This window comes from Alligator sinensis, unplaced genomic scaffold (assembly GCF_000455745.1).
Source record: "Alligator sinensis unplaced genomic scaffold, ASM45574v1 scaffold693_1, whole genome shotgun sequence".
In the NCBI taxonomy this organism is placed as follows: Eukaryota; Metazoa; Chordata; order Crocodylia; family Alligatoridae; genus Alligator; species Alligator sinensis.
The window spans coordinates 2,269,503-2,290,715 of NW_005841987.1; the positions used below are offsets into that span (position 1 = coordinate 2,269,503).

At 40.9% G+C, this 21,213-nt stretch overlaps 1 protein-coding gene across 3 annotated transcripts in view; it reads right to left on the reverse strand.

The window, feature by feature from the left end:
* ARHGAP15 (Rho GTPase activating protein 15) overlaps positions 1 to 21,213 on the reverse strand; it is a 509,509-nt gene that overhangs the window by 426,549 nt on the left and 61,747 nt on the right. For all 3 annotated transcript variants that reach the window (XM_006021329.3, XM_006021328.3, XM_025201252.1), the window contains one exon: positions 4,240 to 4,314. In XM_006021329.3, coding sequence (XP_006021391.1) covers positions 4,240 to 4,314 — 75 coding nt within the window. The remainder of the gene's footprint in view (positions 1 to 4,239; positions 4,315 to 21,213) is intronic.

Sequence of the window (21,213 nt, forward strand, 5' to 3'; positions counted from 1 at the left end):
TCTTCTCTCACCTTTTACAGTCCTTAAAAAGTCACACTTCAGTGGGACTTGCATATGTTCGTGCACAGCCAGAATTATCGCTTAAATTTTATACAGGAACTAACATGCACCAGGGATACAAAACATAATCAAAACAAGAAGGTTGCATGTCTACTAAACATGTGTTAGAATTACAAAGGGAAAATCGTGTTTTGAGTATTTTTCATAATTGGCCCAGAATCTCTGGCATGGCCAACCTCCTCAGAGCATAGTCAGAAGTGATTTCAAACTACCTATGTAGATCTCTAATCCAGATGCTATTTTGCACAAGCCATTTTCCCCTGTGTAAGAGAAAACTAATAGTTGCTCCTGTTTATTTGGTTATTTGCTGGATTTATATCCTGCCTTTCCCAACAAAGCTCAGGGCAGTTTGCATTAAAAAATAAAAATAAAATATGAAATCAAATAGAATAGAATATGAAACAAAAGCCTATAAAGAGTATACAGGCCTAGCCTGGATGGCTTGTTGCCTATCAAATAGGAAGGTCTTACAGAAGATATCCAGACTCCAATGCTGGCAGGCCTCAGGGAGCACGGATTCCAAAAGTGAGGAGCATTCAAGAACAACTTACTACAGGTAGCTCCTGGTTGATCATAAAGATCACAGTAGGGTATATGAGAACATGGGCGACTGGTGCCACCCGAGTCAGGGGTGGGGGGGGCACATGCCCCCCCCCCCAGTGGCCAGTCAGCAACGGGGGGAACCCAATCTCACTGACCAGGGGGAGTCCCCCCCCGCAGCCAATCATGCCAACCAGGAAGTGCTGGTGGTGCTCCCAGAAGTGTCAGGGGTACTCCCAAAAGTGCCAGCGGTGCTTCACCTGGCGCCCCCCACTTCCTGGCCAGTGCTTGCAGGGGGGGGTACCGGCGCTTCTGCCTGCCCCCCAATCTGTCACCTAAGTGGGGAGTGCTGCCTGTCAGGGGGTGCACCAATAGCATCCCCTACACATCGCCACTGTATGAGAGAAGACTAGACTACAACAGAAGGGGCAACATTTTAGCAGATGATTGTCATAGCCAGGGAGCCTCTCAGGCTTGATTTTTTTCTTTGAACACCTACCAACATACCCATATTCTTCATGGCAAAGAAGTTCCTTGCTTAAGAGGTCTCATGTTAAATTAATGGCACTACTAGATCACCCTTGTGCTGGAGAGATTCTCACTAGTAACAACAGCTTTATAGCCAGATGATGCTGGTGATTCAAAATCTTCCCTGCTGTTTTCATGTATATAAAGGAGCATTCTATTTTTGCTCTCAGTTAAACCATCTTGCTTTGTAATCCCATCAGATTTTGTTACCTAGGGGTGGATCAAATTGGATCTGTATGTGCAGAACAACACTGGCTGCATCCAGATGAGCATGGCCGTTCGGTATGTGGTACCACAAACACATCTGTGGTGCCACATACCACACAATTAGATGTTCTCCGTGCTGCAAGGGCATATTGCCTGTGTGTGTGCTGCTTCACTTTTTTTTTTTCTGTGGGCTTTTTGATTCCTTGGGTATCCAGGGGTAAAAAAAAACCACAGGGAAAAAAAAGGAGAGCAGCACACACGCAGGCAGTACGCAACGCTCAAAAGTGGAGCCAGGCCACCCAGAGCCATGCACCAGCTGCCAGCCAGGCTCCACGTGGCAGAATCACCACTGCTGAAGCCCTGGAAGGCCTCCAGGACTCCAGGTAAGGCTGCTGGGTCCAGCCCAGTGCTGGCCCCAGCCTCCCCTACCCCAACTGGGGTAACTTGCCGCGTGCTAAAGCACACATGGCACAGGTGTTCCCCAGGGACAAGTAGTGGTGGTGCAGTGTGCACCGCTGCTACTTGTCCCCGGGGAACCAAATGTCCACATTTATCTGGACATGGCCACTGAGGGCATGTCCCGACAACTGAGCACATGCAAGGGCATGCATTTCTTGCAGAACAAATAGCAGGGGCACATATTTGTGTGTGGCTCTGGCTGGCCAGGCTCCATTCCTGGCAGTGCATGCTGCTGCTGTGTGCGCTGTGCCACTTTTTAAAGTGGCGGTATTTTTTTGACACGAGGATCTTCCAGGGTCAAGAAAATCCTGCCGCGCTGCAAGTTGGCAGTGCAGCACACAGGCGCATGTGCACGGCATGTGGTTTACCTCAAATGGGTTATAACTTTACTAATATTGAAAATAAAGAGACATTTAAGAACACAGAAATTGTTGTAGAAAGGCACATCACTGCCCCATCTACTGAGGAGTGGTAGAACAATTTCAGATAAAATAAGAACTAACCCATTTCTCCTCCTACTTTTCGAATCAGACTTATAACAAACCTTGGGACAGTTTTTCCTCCTGTCTCACCCTTATTTTTTTGGCTTTGTGTTTCTGGTTTTTGGCCAGCGCCAGGGGTGCCAAATGCCATATGAGAAAGGTTATTTTCCCAATATTTTCATCCATCTGGAAGCAGAAGTCAGGAGGAGCTTTGGCTAACCATTCAAGCTGTTGATTGCTTCTCTGAACCAGACCCAAATTCTGATCCTTTTGAGGTTTACCCATACCTACATCTTGATTATTTTTGTTTGAATAAGGTAACAAAGACAAACCTGTATTTCAACACCATCCTGAAATCTGGGAGGTTTAACAACTAGATTCATTTTCACATTAGAATGTTGCTTTTCAGATCAATCTATAACAATCCTGAACTAGAATATAAAGTTATTATAACACGAAAGTTTGAAGGATCTAGAGATTAGGTACAAATTTAGCAGTTCAGAGTCTTCTCTTGTTTAACCTTAGATGTCCTGTTCTGAACTAGTATTACCCTCTGATGGTTGATGTTGGCATTAGAAATCCTTCTTACTTCTATACATGGTAGTTGCTTTTATATTATTCTTAATGATGAAATACTGTGACTGCCTTTAATAATGTTACAGTGTTCATGTTAATCACTGAATAATGGTATTTCAGTATTAGTAAGAGTCTCCCTAATTAGTATAGGGAGTACCGAGGTAATATTGCAGCAATATCACAAAGGCAAATGAAAAAGGTTTCAAAGGTGTCTGCTACATCTTTATATCCAGAAGTACTGTAAGGAGCAGCACATACATCTCTCTCCTACATCTGTTAATGTCCCTTTTCTTGTTTGTGTGTTTTCATGGAAATCCTTCCCGGATAATTCAGATTGTTCTCTCAGTCCTTCCCAGATGGATGACATGAGGTTACAAAAACATAAAATGTCCTTACAGTACTCTATTCTTTCTGCTTCAATAAATATCCATAATCTGTTTTTGAGTTGTTTCCCTTCCTGCACTGTTCCAGCTGAGGAAGGGTTGAGAGAATAACCAAAATACCCTGAAAGAATTAGCAGACAAATAAACCTCAATCTGATATGAGAATCTGTGTTTTTATTTTTCTGTTAAGAGAAAATATTACATACATTTATGTGTTATATATGTGCTCCCTTAGAATGTGTGAATATATGACAGTGACAATGACAGCAAAACAGCAAGAGAAAATATGCTTTATACTACATCAGTTATGTGTTCTATATGTTTCCTGTACTGAAGGATATACGAGTACTGAAGACTTAATTTAGGCAAAAATATCCTTGAATTTTCTCTTATCTTGATGATTCTGTATTTCCATATTACCCTTCTTTTAAAAAAGAACAGAATATTTTCCTTTCAGCACAATTATGATTAATTTCAAAGTAACTTTTTATATACAAAATTTGAGGTTAAAAACATATTCGCATGGAAAAGGCAGAAATACAGACTTCATTCTTGGGCTTAATTCTTTCAATATATTTTCCCTCTGCACAAAATATCAAACACTAAAAAGCAAATCTACACCTGGTATATTCCCTTAGTTGTGGTTATTTTCCTAATCCTAAATAGTAATTTCTAGTAAGAAATCATATAATTAACATCCATCTACTAGTGTTGCTGAAATATCACTCTAAGTCTGTTGTCAGCCTAATGCCTCCAGTTTAACAGTGAAATGAAATTGTATATCCATAACCAAAACATTTTGTCATTTCTTAAATTATTAGTTTAATAATAATTAGTTTGAATAGTAGACTTTACTCCAATTATTACTTTTCTTATCCTCTTCATATATGGGAGCAACTGCAGCTTCAAGTATTTATTTTTTAATAAACCATATATTAAATTGCTGTTAAAAACATTTGAAGTACAAACTCAACATACCCATCATCTGTAGAATAGTTGCTTACCGTTTGTTCCTGGGAACTAATGATGTCTGTGAGTATTAAATTATGCTGAGAGTGATTCCTTCTATGACGGGATATCTGAAAATATACCAATTTATAATCTAGGATCAGTTTAATCTATTACAGCAAGTCAAACAAAGGTTTACATGTAATGATAGACTGAATGATCTGTTGACAAGGCATATATAGTAATAACGTATCATTTTGAAAAGCTGATTTCCACTGAAAATGTGGTTTGTCCTACTACTTTATTTCATCACAACTGCTGTTTATTTGAGTCATCTATAATTTAAATGCTTAGCTAGTATAGTCAAAGGAGCTCCAATTTAAGCGTACTTCAGTCATCAGGATTCTTCCTAGCCCTAATGATTGTATTGCAACTGCGGTGATCAACCAGTGGAAAATAATCACTTTGGATTTACCTAGTATATTTCAAGGATCTCAAAGTACTTTCTTGTTCTCCCCGTTTCAAAGACATGGAAACTGAAGCAAAGGGAAGCTAATTATTATTGTAAAGCCCTATAGTAAATCAGTGACAGGGCTGGTAGCCAGAACAGAATTAGGAACAAAACTCTTACTACTGTTGATAGGCACCTATACATGTGCTGGATGTCTGCTCCAATGTGTGCTATTTAGCATGTTCCAGCAGCCTCTGTCAGAGTTCCCATGTTTCAAAATGGTGGCAGGGGTGCTTTTTAACTAAAGCTTGTCAAAGAAGCTTTATTTAAAGTGTCCCCACTGCCATTCTGAAGTGCAGGACACTGAATACACATGATGCTGTGGGCACTTCAATTAGATTGGCTCTCAGAGCCACTCTAATTAAAGCACTCCCCTGCCCCAACCCCGAAGCACGTGTGAAGATGCCCAATATGTTCTATTTTCTCTAATGACTTTCCTTCAACTTCTGTGGCTAAAAGGCTAAAAAAATATTTCAGCCCTGATTTTGCTGCCATTCCCAAGGACTGAGATTTAATTTCTTTCAATCCTTTCTTTTCAAGAAGAAAGTCTACAAAACTGTATTTCACAGAAGCATTGTACATAAACCTAATAAGATATATTAGAGATGTATAGAACTTCTGCAATTAACCTTGTCAAAATGACTGGCGTTCAAGTTTCCAACAAACCTGAAATGTGGAGCAGGTTATCCAAATATATGCAAAGCCATTTAACAAAAGTTGGGTGTGTTTCAATTGAGTGTCAAAAAAGGGGTGGTGAGGGGGAGAATTTATGGTTTCACTTGCAAACAAGAACTGAGTGGTTTTCACTTAATTACAAGTATTCTCAGATAAAAAAAACTGATTTAATCTTCCTTCACCATACTCTTCCCATAACATATTCTTTTCTTCTTCTGCTAAAACCCAGTTAAAACTCAAACAAACAAACAAAAAACCCCTATAACATATTCAGGTTAAGTTTAAATGCCTAAATCTACAAATGTTCTTAATTAATCTAGCAACCTGCCCTCAAATATAGCTAAACATATTATGATTTCATATTTTTCTGCATAAAATGCTTTCATTTGTAGGCACTAACATTTTTAAGCTTTGAAATCTATATCCTAGATATTGCTCCACTCTATGAGTCAGAGGTAATGAGCTTAATGAATTACCAGTTCTAAATTTAATGCAAACATTTCAGAGAAAAAGATAAAACATTCTTCACAATTCAAAAGTTTCTCTGACCTATTTATGAAGAATATCACTTAACAATTTCATTAGGAGTGAGTAACAGCTGGTGACATGGCTGTGTCCTAAAGTGTTTTTCTCTCTTAATATTCTGCATCTTAAGCAATCGAGCTTTCATAAGAAATACTTTAGTTAGTGGCAGTCCCTCCTTTGGGGAGAAAAAAAATGTCAGACCACATTTTCTGTATTTTGCAGTCTAGTTTTCAGGAGTGTCATGTTCCTGTTTTATTAGCATGTAGGTTAAACAAGAATGATTTGCTGATGCTATTGAGAGAACTTCTAGGATTGTGGTCGTTCTATTTAGATTTTGGATGGGACTTAATATTAATGCAAGCAGAGGCATGTGTGTAAATTCAGAATAAATTAATTCAATTTATCTTTTTTCTAACTTCAGTATTCTACAAATCTGAAGCTTATATACTGCACATTGTCTGCATCATAGAAATTCTCTCATACAGAACTCCAGTCCTAATTAATTTTTTACATATAACAAAGCATATAGCTCAATGATGTGGGATTTTTTTAAGGTAATTTTCTCTCATGCAGATTATGTCAAATGATGCATCAAATATCAGCCCTCCATAGTGCATAATATTAAAGTTATGCTTAAAAAATTATATGGGCTTTAAGCATCTCACCTTTTCCTCTGGACTTGAGCATATTGTAAAGGGGACTTCTGCCCTTGATGTCTTATGAGCTGATGGATGGACTAGAACCACTTGGAACCAATTACCACTTAGCAGACAGGAATAAGGAAAAGATTGAAAGTCTAGAGAAATAGATTGGAAAGTGAAGGAAAGGGTTGTGGGAAGGAAAAAAATATATACTGTGATCCCCAAGGATAAAAAAGTACTTGCCAGTTCAAGATATAGGTTAAAACCCTGCCCAATCATTATAATCATTGTGCAAGCACTAGGAACACTGAAGGTTTCACACATGCATTCAGAGACAGGCCTCTGACTTGATAATGAACTTAGATTTTTTGCTGATATACAAGGTTAGCAGTGGAAAAAAAAATCAAAAATCACATTGTTGGTGATGGATTCATTTGAGGTGTGTTCTCAGAGAAGAACCCTCTACAGTTTCTAAGACACTAGATTTGTGGCCTATATCAACAGGGAATCAGGTCAAGCTTAAACTTCCTTTGGAAAACTCACCCATATTTAGTTTCCAATTGAAATGAATAAAAACTATTGCAAATTTCAGCTTCATTTCTGGTAAGCCTTACGTTAGACACAGTGCCACTCTTTTAGTCATATCTTCATTAACTGAATTTAAACATCCTAAGAGTAGTTTTCAAAAGCAATAGAGAAAATCATAAAGATTTTTATAAAGTTCTGTGGACTCATGGGTAATTAGTAAGCACTTAACATGTAACTAAAGGGCCACAGTGACTGCCTTTCTTGCTGTCACATGGCCATGGAAGGCCTGGAGGAATGCATGCCGTTGGTGCAGCCCATGTGACCAGGGAGCCACATGCCACTAGTGGAGCCCAGGGAGCTGCATGCCACCCATGAAGGTTGAGGGTTGTGTGCCACTGGCATAGCCTACATAGCAGGAAAGGGCACGTGTCTCATGTGATGTAAGGTCCGGAGGCTGCATGCCAGCACCACTAGCAGCCCCCACTGCACCGAAGTTGGACAGCCCTACATTAGACTATAAACAAATCAAATCTGTTATAAGTTATTGGTCATGTTTCATCACTGCTTCCCAGATTTAACTGAATTCAGTAGGAGTGTGTTCTTAGTGTGAGAAAGGATTGCTTTAGAAACTTGAATTTATAAATATATCTGAAATTATCCAGATATTATATGTGTTTTATATATATATATATATATACACACACACACACACACACACACACAGAGGAATAATTATCTATATACAGGAAAAAATATATATGAGTGCTTCAAAAGATAGCGATTACTAAAGTAATGTAAGAGTGAGGCTGTAGCTGTGGTGGTCCAGAAATTATGTAAGAGGCATAGATTTCTTAGTGATACTAAGACTTTATGGGGTGCACGTACCCTAAACAAAGGATATACACTTTTTTTGGTACTTAGAGGTTCATTTCCTACAGGGGCATAATACGGGGCATGATTTGGGATTTCTCCATTGAAATGCCATACTTTCCATTACTCTAATAAAGCCAAACTGAACCCAAATGATATCTGTCATAAGTTCTCTACCTCATCCTACAGCATATAACGGAAAGCAGAGATTTATAGAAGTTCTTGAGATTCCTTTTTAGGAAAGTCAGGTTATCAGCAGTTTTCTGATTTGAACATTCTTCAGTCAGCAACAATGTCACCTGCAGCATTAAAAAACCACTCAGTGAGCGCCTGCAAGTCTTTGGGCAAGTCTGATTTTGTTAAATTCAGCCTCAGCAATTTTTTTCTTTCCCCCCTCCTCCCTCAGTTAGCTAAAGGGTATCCCTTCACTACTGGAATTATTCTAGCATCCAAGAACTGATCTATACTTCATATGGATACTGAACCCCTGTCAAATATGCCTGCTATCCCACTGTGAAATAAGAAATGTCTCATAACTAGTACTTTAATAACATTAAGTGAATATAAGGAAAATACCTGAACTTCTACAATTCCCTGATATCTAATTTATTTTTTTGATCTCATTTGTTCTCAAGTTCTTTCTTGTGGGAATTTACTCTGTGGCCCTAAAAACTATCTGAGTGTTCAATGTGGACAATTCATGAACAGAAAGAGAAATGTTTGTTGAATAAATTATTAACTGTGAATCATTCACCCAGCAAATTCTGACTAGCAGCATACTGGTAAAACTACAGTCCCCCAAATACAAGGATTTTGTAAAATTAACCTCTGGCTTAAATTAGTGAAGTTACGATGACTGTATCTGTTATTCCCTTGCTAAAATCCTTTGGCCTCAAATGAACATTCATTTCTACTGGTGGAAATTTCTGCAAAATCTTCCAGCAGAGGAAGCAGTACAGGCATTCAGCCTGTACCTGTCCCATTAACTTCACTCTCCACACACCTTCCTCAAACCAGGGTAATAATGGGCTCTGAAAATCATGGGGAGAATGAATTAGGAGGGGAATAGTGCAATGGGGCAGCCCCCCCTTCCCCCCATTCCCTAGACTGAGACTTTTCAGTCTGGGGAGTGAGCAGGGAGCTTCTGGGGCTGCTCCAGGCCCCTCCTGGACCTATGCAGAAGGAGACTGGAGCAGCAGGGCAAAACCCCCGACCCACTCCCTCGACCAAGGACCCTGATGTGGGGTGTGGGCGGGTGGGCAAGAAGCAGCTGCTCCCAACCCAGTCAGGGAAGGGACTGGAGCAACCATCCAAGCCCTTGTCCCATGCCCCAGAGCAGACATCCCTGGTCTCAGAATGGGTGGGGGCTTTTGACTCATTGCCTTACTTCCCGCCACTCCCCTCAGGCCAGACCAGAAGGGGAGCATGCAAGTGGTTTCTCTTGCAAGAGTTGACACCTGGAAGATCTTTCTTCCACCTGGAGAATGCTTGTTCACTTGTAGTTTCTACCAGGAGAGAGGAGACTATCACAGTGGAAATGTGATGTTTGTACATGGCCTGTTGCATCACTAAGAAATAGATTTTCAAGGGAGCTCTGATTAATGTTCTACAAAGAGCACTTAATTTCATTCAGAGGGTTTAAGTACTTTTCCAAGATCTTGCCTATAACTTTACTCCATCAAGCTCAAATATAATGGTGCATAATAGGCACGCAAGGGTCTTTGGGTTCTTTGTCTGCCTGTGTCCTTAGACCAATATGGCTACAACCTGCATCCCTGGTGCATAATAGAGATTTCTTTGTAAATTACCCAAATTATAGACAGCCCCTACTGTTGACAGCTTGCTTCTTCATGCTGCGAAGACTTATGACTCCAGGGCAGTAGGAGCACAGAACCTAGGTTGATCCAGTTCCATTGCATGGGTCTTTTTATGGATCACACGGAGCTCCCAGGATTCACGTACCTGCAGGGGGAGCACCGCACAGTGGAGCTGGTGGCCTTCCCTGCTCCCTCTTGCAGCTCCTGGGACTCTGCTGGAAGTGACAGGTAATCCCATGCGATGGAGCCAGGCCAGCTCGGCCCTGCTCCCTGCTTCCCACTGGAGTCCCAGGAGCTGCATGTGGCAGTAGGGAGTGTGACCAGACCACTGGCTCTTTCACACAGGATGCCCCCCCATCCCTTGATTTATGGCTGTGGCTGAGTCCTGAGAGCTACATGTGAGTTATGGGGCGGCCTTGTGTGATGGAGCAAGTAACCTGGCCCCACTTTCTGCCACCATGTGCAGCTTCTAGAGCTGGTCAGAGCTGTCAGCCGATGGGGGGCTCCACCTGCATGGGCCATGAACACCCTGAGGGCCCACTGCCTGCTGATGCTGTTGCCACCAGTGATGAGGGCTGTGCCCCATTGCGGGGTGCAGAGGGGGGGGCCCACACACACACCACCATAGACATATACCCCCCCACACCAACACCCTTCCCCATACCCCCCACAAACCCCACACCCTCCCCCACACCCACACACGCTGCCCACATAACCTCCCCACAAACCCTACAACACCCCACATACTCTTCCCCATGCTTCCCCACACACCCCCAATCACACACCACACAGATAGCAAATCCCCCCCCACCCCAAAGGAGTACTTCCAGGGGCAAGGAAAAGGACTTCTGGTGGCAAAGTTCAGGGACTGGGGGGGACTTCCAGTCTCAAGATGGTGCAAAGGGGGTGAGGCTACTCTTGCAGTCTTCAACAGCTCACCAAAAGTCGTTAAGCAACCCTCCAGCTGAAATTATTGCCCACCCCTGTGCTAAGCTCTCTGGCCCTGATCCAGCAAAGCACTATCACAACTAAGAAAGGGATAACAATATTGATTCAGCTGTTTCTATATCAATTTCTTTTCCAGTCACTCCACTGACGGGCAGCTCATAACTGCCCATGTGGAGAGAAACTTACAATAATTTGTTAGTCTTAAATCTTAATAGAATTCTTAATCCATTAATAGAAATCTAAATTACAGAATTAGAAAAACAAGTATTGAATACTGCAGCACCTAAATTCATTATAGGATCCCAAAAGAAATGTTTTTTTAAAAAAACCCAACAAGAATCCTAGAAAATGAGGCAAGATCCACAATGATTTTATGGGATGATATCTAAGAAGAAAACTCTTCTATCACAGCTGACACCAGGTAATTCTCATGCTGATACCTCCTCACAGATGTTTCCTAATAATTCAGTCGAATGAGGAGGTTTCCCTATGCACAAAAAACATCAGCAGTACCCCCTCCAGGGACTAGGAGTCAAAATCCAACACTTGGTGAGTATTAGACCACAGAAACCAAATGAGTGGAAAAACTTCACTCAGCCTGTTTGTTGCTAGTGGGTGGGAATATAGATTTCATAGATATCATAGATTTCTAGGGTCGGAAAGGACCTATTAGATCATTGAGTCCGACCCCCTGCTCTGGGCAGGAATGAGCTCTGGGGTCAAGTAACCCCAGCCAGGTGCTTTTCAAATCTCCTTTTGAACACTTCCAAGGTAGGCAAAAGCATCACCTCCCTTGGAAGCCTGTTCCATGTTTTGGCAACCCTCACTGTAAAGAATTTCTTCCTGATGTCCAATCTAAATCTACTCTCCTTCAGTTTATGGCCATTGTTTCTAGTAAGCCCGAGGGGCGCCCTGGTAAACAGAGTATTCCCTATTCCCTGCTGACTTCATAGGATCTTACCTGCAGACTCTCAGTCATATGAGTAGGCCCCCTCTGAATCCTTTCCAGGTTATCCACATCCCTCTTGAAGTGTGGCACCCAAAACTGAATGCAGTACTTCAGCTGCAGCCTCACTAATGCTGCACAGAGGGGCAGTATCACCTCCCTAGACCTGTTCATGATGCATCTACTAATGCAGGAAAGAGTACTAATTTGGAAGAAAAGAACTGCCCCCAGCAAATTCCCTGAGTACTATCGTAGGAGGGCAGGATTCTTCACATGGATACCCTGTTCTTCTGCACTAATTTTTTAGCCTTCATCTATCCCTTCTAAGTGCCTCATAACATTGCTCCAGGATCCTTACATTGAAGCTTCCCTGTCACTTCCAGCCATTGCTGCTCCCTGGACTCTCTTGAGATAAGAGCAGTGTAGGGCTGAGGTTGTAGCTGTGATGGTTCGGAAATTATGCAAGGGGCAAGGATTTCTTAAGGAGTTATCTTTTATTGGACCCACTATGTAAAATTAGTGGGATAAAATTAGACACACTTGCACAAGACATTCTTCCTTGGGTCTGATCACAAAGAGCTGAACTAGACTATGTCGTGCCTGGATCCTTGTGATCAGACCTGAGGAACAATGTCTTGCATTTGAACTTATAATGCAACATAAGGCTCTTTTAATTCTTCTGTTTTCCTGTGTCTTCATCATAGGAGAGAGAAAGAAAGAGAGACAGGATATGTGGCACCCCAATTTAGTCCACTGCTCTGTCCCTTAAGTGTCTCACCCTCCCCTTCACTGTGAAAGGAAATTCCACAGGGCCCGTGAAAAGTCAGCACAGGTCTTTGGAAGTCACTGAACTCTCTCTGCTCGGAAACAAGATGAGTTTGAAAGGAACTTCTGTGTGTCGGCTACAAACCAAATCATCACCCTCTCTATATCATTTAGTAAAGAAACTGTTTCTCAGTCCTCACACATTTAAGAATATTTCATATTGTGATCAGGATCTGTTGACTCAAGTCAGGGGGAAAAAAACCAGGTTTGTGCTGCATTCTCTCTGCATGTCTCTCTCTGAGCACACTGCCCTCTATATTCAGTTCATCTCTCCAGAGTCTGTGAGAGAAATGATAATGGCTTTTTTTTCCCTTGACTTCTTGCTCGCTTATAAATTAGAATCCTATAGACCTTTTATAACTGAGAGGGTCCTCTTTCTTATTCAAGGCTATGAAGGTAGGTATTTTATATAAAGGCAAAGCAAAATCATGGGAGGGCTCTACAGGTTTAGAATTTAGTCTGGATAAACATTTTAATGTTCATATTTTTTATTCAAAATGCTCCAAATGTATTCAACTGCTTTGCTCAGAAGGTGTAAGAGTACAAAGTACTTCAAATTCTAGGTTAAATTTGGGTTTCGTTTTAAAAAAGACTGGGTGCCAAGAAAATCTGGAATCATGGGGTTTAATTTCTAAACAATTTCCTGTATATTGTACTCCAAAATACAGAAATATAAAACCTGATAGATACTATCCATCTAGTAAAAACAGATACATTCACAAGAAAAAAAATAGATTGATAAGAATTGTCCTGTTTACTTTCCTAATGCATTATTCACAATATACTTGGTATTTTGGTGAACAAAGTAGTAGTATGCAGCAAAATAGTCTTACATTTTGCAGGTGCTTTGAGTTGAATGGTGCCTTAGTGAAATTAGAAATAAGGTAGTAGCAAAAGAATCAGAAGCAAGGTAAGAAGCAGACCAGTGATTCTCAACCAGGGTGTTGTGGCACCCTGGAGTGACATGCGAGCTCTTTAAGGCTGCTACAAAGTTTCACACTATATTAAGTGTGCAAATACCCATACATGATTCACAAGATAAACCCATACTTTTCAAATAAGAATCTATGGCATCAGAACATACTGACACATGGTCTTTCTGAGTTCTTTGCAACTGAATTGTTCTATTATTTTTCTGTAGTCAAGAAATGAGCAAAAATTAAGAGTTGGTATATTCTGATGAGTGCCTTGAGGTAACAAGGGGTTCACTGAATCTGAAGAGGTTGAGAACCGCTATACCAGACCCATCTAGAGCATTTTGATACCTTCCTCCTTCACTCATTGTGTGTGCTTAGCATATATTTCTCAATGCTAATTTTATAAAAGCTGAAACTCAAAGATGTTAAAAGCAAAGAGCATTGGGCATTATAGTGTATTTATCCAATTCAATATCATTAAGTTAGTGAAAATTAGGAAATAAGTGTTTAGCTTTCATGCTAAAGCACAGCCTGTTGCATTGACCGTATCAACTATTTACACATGAAACTGTTGTACAAAACAGAAAATTCCAAAATTGTAAAGGTATTTATATATAAAGCAGTTATAAGAGGTATAAAGCTTCTTACATCATAATTAGCATGCATTTCAGAAGTACTTGAATGTTACTTGAATGTAACTTCTGAAATTATTGGCACACTGTAAGTATGTGTACAGTTAATAATGTGGCATCATTATGTCATAGTGCTGCAGGTCTACTATGTATTCATATTCTCCTGTATTAAAACGGATTCTGAATACTGCTAGATCTACACAGAGTCCTTTCCAGTGGATGCTTCATTAGTGTGTCTCTTTATCTTGCCTGCTTAATTCAGATTTAAACAAGCCAAAAGCTCACCTTATGCTACTGCAGAAGCAATTTTTATTTTTTGAAGGTTAATCCAACTCAGCAGGATTTAGGGATGGCACTTTTGCTTGGTCGTAGGCATGTTGGCTCAGGCCAGACAGCTGTTTGGACATTCTCCACTGGGAATCTTGCCCTCAACACCCACAGTTGATGCACATACATGGTCTACTGGCTGCCTACTTCCATGCCCATCTGTTCAGATGGCATGGTGCCCACTCACAAGTTCGCTGGATCCTTGCCCTTAGTGTGTAGGTGCCAGGCAATGATGGGCTTAGATGGGCAGCCTGCGAAATACTGTAAGTGATCATTTTTTTCCTGTAGGAAGTCCTTCCTCTGTGATAGCACTGAAGCATGGACACCACATGCTACCCTGCACTTATTAACACCTGTGGACATTTACATGCCAAAAATTATTTTAAAAAGAGCTACAGAATAATTAAAGATATAGAGAAAATACAGAATGCTCACAGAGGTATTTATCACAGACTCACTGACTGTGGGTATGTCTGTACTTCAGACTGCAGTGTGATGTAAAGATACCCAAGTTAGTTTAAATGAGGTAGCTCAGATATTAAAAGCAGCCTCTCCATGGAGGCATGTCATTACCCACAGGATAATTTGCTATACCCAGAAACAACAATTTGAACTGTAGACATACCTAAGTGCCTAAAAATTATGGTTCACATCTTAAATTGTGCTCCTCCTATCTTGAAACTTTAAGAACTAACGGGAATGATATAAACACTAGTAAAAACTATGTATGTAGTCTATTTTTGAAAAGGAGAATAGATTACAAGGGGTCCTGTCATGATTTTATTAGCTCCATAAGAAAACTTGATAGTGGACATCACAGTAAAAAGTAATACTATTTTACTGATATATAAAGAATTTATTCAATAGTAGGAAAGTAAAAAGACAAAAAACATGTAGAAGATTATCACTTTATCTTAGAAGTGAATTCCTTTGACCTATATAACCTTTTCCTACTTGGATATTATCCACAATATAAGCATAATTGTTTACTTTTAATGAAAATGATGACTAACGCTTTGTGAAAATATTTCAAGACATGGCCTGTCGACAAATTCTTTTTAGCTATTCATTATTTTCCATCCATAATTAGGCACCAAAGTAATATTACTTCTTCTCCATGACTGGGTGACCAAAACTTAGATTAAAAAAAAAAACCAGGAGGGAAATCAAAGAGATTTCAAAATGAGAATATTTTTGAATGAGTATTGCAAGACTCTTACTTTCTGCCAACATTCTTGCAAACAAATCAGCAGACCTAGAATACTGGTGGAAAATTAATAAAATGAGTTGGAAATACCATGGAAGCATACTCACAGATTTACCCTACCAAATGTTTGTGATTTTTGTTTCTAGTATGTAGCCAGCGCCCGTTCCAAAGATTATAAATGTTAGCTAGCAGACTGAAAAAGAGATATAAGAACTGCAGTTATGGCTGGATCAGCATCCTGGCTTGGGGCTCTACACTCAGTTGGACAGCAGTGGAGGTCTGTGCTTGAAGGCACATTTAAGCTGTGCCTAACTTAGTGTTTACTCTGGAGTAAATGGATTTGAAAGTGCTGTCAGTCTGCCTTAGAGAAATGTTATCTATATGTAGATATCAGTGTGTCTTTGAGCATGCTCAGTTGAATTGGTCATGCAGGATTACTTGATCTTTTCTAGTCTGGACCTGTCAAATCAGAGTCCAAGTGTCACAGAAGGAGTGCTGAAAAAGTATTAGCTCCAGAATCAAATTAGATTTAGACCATGTACAGACTTTCCATTTCTACTAGGAGGACTGCTGCTCTCCAAGTAAAAAACATGAGTGCACAGATATTCTAGCTACCTTTTCCCAAAGCAAAGATGAGAGTACTAAGTGAAAAATAACTTGACTACAAGCTAGAAATTGCTCCTGAGAGTTTCTCCTGGAAGCATGAATATCTGTGCACTGAGGACTTTCCAGTGGCTGAAGTCCTCCTAGGCTAAGTACAGACAGTCAAAAAGCCCAAGGCTGAATTGATTCAATTTTTGTAGGTTTAAAACTGCATAGATCGAACCAATATGCAACTAAACTGATGTGCACTTTTCAAACAGCAAAGGCAGCCAGACCCCAACTAATAGCCAGGGGTGCTAGAACATACCTCCCAGCTGGCTGCCCACTGCAGAGTTGGAGCCCTCTGATTCCCCTGGCTGAGCAAGCAGTGGTTCCCGGGTAAGCGGGAGGTCACCCATCCTGCCTGGCACTGGATCCCCAGCCAGGAACAGCTCAGGAGCAGGGGGAGGGGAAGCTGAAACTGGGGATTTTACTCTGCCTACCCCCTGCAGCTAGGATCAGAGCTGGAATCTCCTAGACACACTCATTTCTCTGTCTCCAAGCTGGCGGAGGCAGAGTGGAAGCAAAGGCTGCACCTGGGCTTGGCTCTGGGAGCTAGAAGCCATGCCCTCTCCTCATCCTGGGGCTTGCTGGGGGGGAGGGGGGAGAGAGGCCCACAGCAGGGGCTTGGGTCTGCCTCCGTAGTTGGAAGCCAGGAGTCATGCCCACTCCTCAGCTTCCAGGCTAGATAGGGGAAAGCCCACAGCCAGGCTTGGCTCTGTTCCCCCTCCAGAGTTGGAAGCAAGGCTGGAGTCCCTTAATGGTGCCCCCTTCTCAGCCTCTGGGCCAGCGGAGGTGGGGCGGGGCTTGCTCCTTCCATTTCTCCTTCTCAACCTCTGGGCTGGCTGACGGGAGAGAGGAAGGAGGAGAAGAGAAGCCTGCACCAGATCTTGGCTCCTCAGGAGCCCATGCCCCCTTCTCAGCCACCTGGCTGGCTGGGAGGAGGGAGAAGCCTGTACCAGGGCCTGGCTTGATCATGAAGAGCCAGAGACAGGGCTAAGTGTCCTTGCTACATCCCCCTTCTCTGCCTCTGGGCCAGCTGAGAGGGGGGAATGGCTCTCAGCTCTGGACGGGAGGCAGAATTAAGCCCTGCTGCAGGCTTCTGCCGTCAGCCGACCCGGAGGTGAAGAAGGGGACATAGAAAGGGGACTCCAGCCCTGTCCCTGGCTCTGGGGGTGGAGGTTTCTCCCTCTTCCCAGATGCTCCCTTCTCAGCTGGTGGAAATTTTCTACTACTAGAAGTCAATGTTTGTACATGGCCTTGGCTGGAACACAAGCAAGCCAAGTCGATGAATGTCCAGTGACCAAAACCAAAGTATTCAAATCTTGTCCTGATTGAAATCATCATGTATACTATGATGCGTTTGGAAATCATTTTGTTTTGAATTCAGAGCTCCATTCAACTACTTTAGCAAGAAGAACAAACCAGTATACTAATATTTGCAACTGCAAAGTTATTTACTACACATGACAAACAGCAAAACAAGGGGTTAACAACAGGAATTCTGCTGTTTTTCAATAAATGGCAGAATTTTCAAAGGCAAAATATTGTCACAAGTGATCAAAGATAATGTTTTTTCTCAGTCAGGGTCAATGAGCCACTGATTCAATATAGTTCTTACCAGTTATTTTTAGAAATATAATTACAAATGGGGTGAAAAAAATTGACAAACATTTGGATACACTGAATGTGAGACTATTTAAAAGTCTATTTTGCTACCTAATCTCTCTTCCCTGCATACCAACAACTTAAAGAAACCTCTCTGTTTTGGGACAAGTTTCAAATTATACGTTTTCTGTTTGTTGCAGTGTAGAAATGAAAATTGTTCTACACTTAATATAACATAAAAAAATGAGACCTATTTATTTCCAACTAAGCATATTGGATTCTCCTGATTTTATTCTTGTGGCATTACACTGACAGCAAAGTCACATAACCTTAATATAGTAGATAAAGAAAAGAAGAAATGGAATTATCCCCTTTGAAACTTCTGAAGCATCTAGACAGACTGGAAATTGCCAGTGATTTGATTTTTCTCTCTCTGCTCTGCTAGAAAAGCCCCCCACCTTAGATGTAATAAAAAAGAAAGAAAGAAATATCTGTTGTTAGAAAGTTCTGCAGTGTATAAATGCAGTACTTTGAACACATATTTCAGTACACTTGTACAGCACTGACAGCAAAATCACAGATATATGAACAGATATATGTTGTGGCCAGAGGAAGAAACTTGTTGATCGAGAACTTGCTTGTTTATAACTATGTTGAGCTCTTTCTCTTATGTTCAAAGCTTCAAAATGGTATCCTGATTTTGTTTTTTGGTTGTTTCAGCACTCTCTGATAGATGCAAGGACACTGCTAGCCGAATGGCTTTGTCTTAACTCAAGTAACATGGTGATGATAGCCTTAGAAAAAGATCTAATAGCTCATGTTTGATCTATGACAGGACTCTGTAACTCTGTAATGAAACAGTTATACCAGTTCCACTGGTACTCTTGAAATCCACATAGCAACAATGATGCATAGCTTTTTAATATGCTATAGGAGCTCAATCTGTGTCTTGATAAAGACCTCACAATGGTAATACAATACTTTAAACAAATGTTAATGCAATCAGCCTCACTTTTGGAAATCTTTGAAAAATAGAAAGAAGCTTTATATTTTTTACTCATCTTTTGAATTCAGGAATCCTTCATAAGCATGTACCACCCTGCTTTGTTTTCTATCTGCTTCTAAATGCAATTCAAGGTCTCAATTAGAACTTAAAACCTTAAATGGTCTGAGTCCTAATTATATGTAAAATCACCTGTCTTTTTTGTTCCATGGAGAGAGTTATAATTTGCTGGTTGGAACTTCCTATTTATTATTTTAAAGGTTCATACAGTCTAAAGCTATGAGAAGTGATCTGATCCAATCACCTAGTCTTTAAATTTCACCTAGTTAACTATGGATTGAGGCTAGTACCTTCTGTCTGACTCGAGCAGAAAGGCATCCAATCTTGATTCAAAAAGCTCAAGAAATGGAGAATCTACCAGTTCTCTTAATAGACTGGTTCAATAGCTAATCATTCTCTCTAGAAAAAGGTGCTCTCTTTCCCATTGAATTTGTTTAGCTTCAGCTTCCAGTTTCTGCATCGTTAAGCCTTTTTTCTGTCACATAAAAGAGTTCTTTACTAGCCAGTATTTTCACAATGTGAAGGTACTTGTATATTGTCCTTAAGTCACTTCTCATTCTTCTTTTTGATTACCAAAACACAGAGCTTTATAAGTCTTTCATTGTTAAACACGTTCCTCATCTCTCCGGACTTTTTTGAGGGTCTTTTCTGCATTGTTTTGAATGTTTTAAGATCTGGTTAAAAAGGTAGGCATCAGAACTGTTTGCAGTACTCTAGCATCTGATATCTAGTGACATCAAGTATCCTTAATGCTATACACAAAATTAAAATTGCCTGCCTACTCTTTTTAATATTCCCCTCTTTATATATTCAAGGAGCAAATTCGTGCTTTTTAGGATACAGGGGGTACATCCAGATGTTCATGCATATGCTTCTCCCTGGGGACAAATAGCAATGGCACATAGTTGTGCCGCTGCATCTTGTCCCTGGGAAACACTCATGTACATGTGCTCTGGCACAAGACAAGTTGCCCCAGGTGGGGTAGGGGAGGCTGGGGCCAGCACCTGGGCTGGCCCCAGCAGCCTTACCTGGAGTCCCGGGTGTTTCCAGTGGCTCCAGCATCAATGATCCAGTATGTGGTGCTTGGCCAGCAGCTGGAGTGTGGCTCTGGCCAGCCAGACTCCAGTTTTGGGCAGCAAACACTGCCGCCACATGCATTGCCCCACTTTTTTCAGATGTGGGCCTTTTTGACACTGGGATTTCCCGGTGTCAAAAAACCCCACCATGCTGGAAATTATCAGCGTAGTGAATGCCTGCATGTGTGGCACATGCAGGTTGTGGCTTGTGGAGCCACATATGCGCACTCATCTGGATGCACCCAGGGATGCTGTTGGAGCTCATACTGAGTCGCTTGTCTACTGTGATATGTAGAAACTTTTCAGTCAGACTGTTTCAGGACAGTCTCTCAACCAGGATGCATGCCTGCATAGCTTATTTGTAGGTGCTTTTGGCTATATTAAAATCAATTTTTCTTGATTGGGCCCAGTTTATTAAGCAATTCAGGTCACACTGAGTGACTGCCAGATCCTCATCATTATCTGCCATTCCCTCAGTCTTTGCATTATCCACAACTTCATCAGAAGTGTTTTTAAATTTTCTTTGGGGCCACTGATAAAAGTGTTGAATAGTGTCAGGCTCCCTGAAGGACCATACTACTTACACTTATTACTTCTTGAGTTTTGTCAGCTAGTCAGTTCTTAACCTATTTACCATGTGATGTCCTGATATTGTATAATACTAATTTTTAATTAAAATGTCATGCTGTATTAAGTGAAACCCTTACAATAATAACCCTATATATCATATATACCTATTTCAACCAAACTTGTATCTCATAAAAAAAAAACTGTTCTTTTTGACTGGGCTTATTTTCCATGAAACCACATTGCTTGGCATTAATTATTGTGTTTTCTTGCATGTCACATGCCTGCAAATAAGACATGAACCTTGTTTTTGGGAAGCCAGAATGAAAAGAAAAATATGTTTCCAGAGTATCCTTTCAGAATGGCCTGATGCAGCAGGGACAGAAACTAATCTTCAGCTCATTCATCCCATTCCGGCTCAAGAAAAAGCTATACCTCTCAACTGTCAGCAGCACTTGGCTGCTCAGCCAAAAGCTGAAACTATAGCTGCTTCTAAAATTGGACTCCATGGGATGTGAGCTAAATTGCAATATTTTTAGCACACGTTCCAAAGAAAGGATAGTTTGATTATTGAAGTGTCAAAAGCATTAAAAAGGAGAGTAGGTTGCTAACTCCTGTTGAGTGAAGAGCAATTAGCAGGAATAAAGTAGATTATAATAAGACATGAAATCAACTGACTCCCTCAGCACTGCTTGCACAGGAATG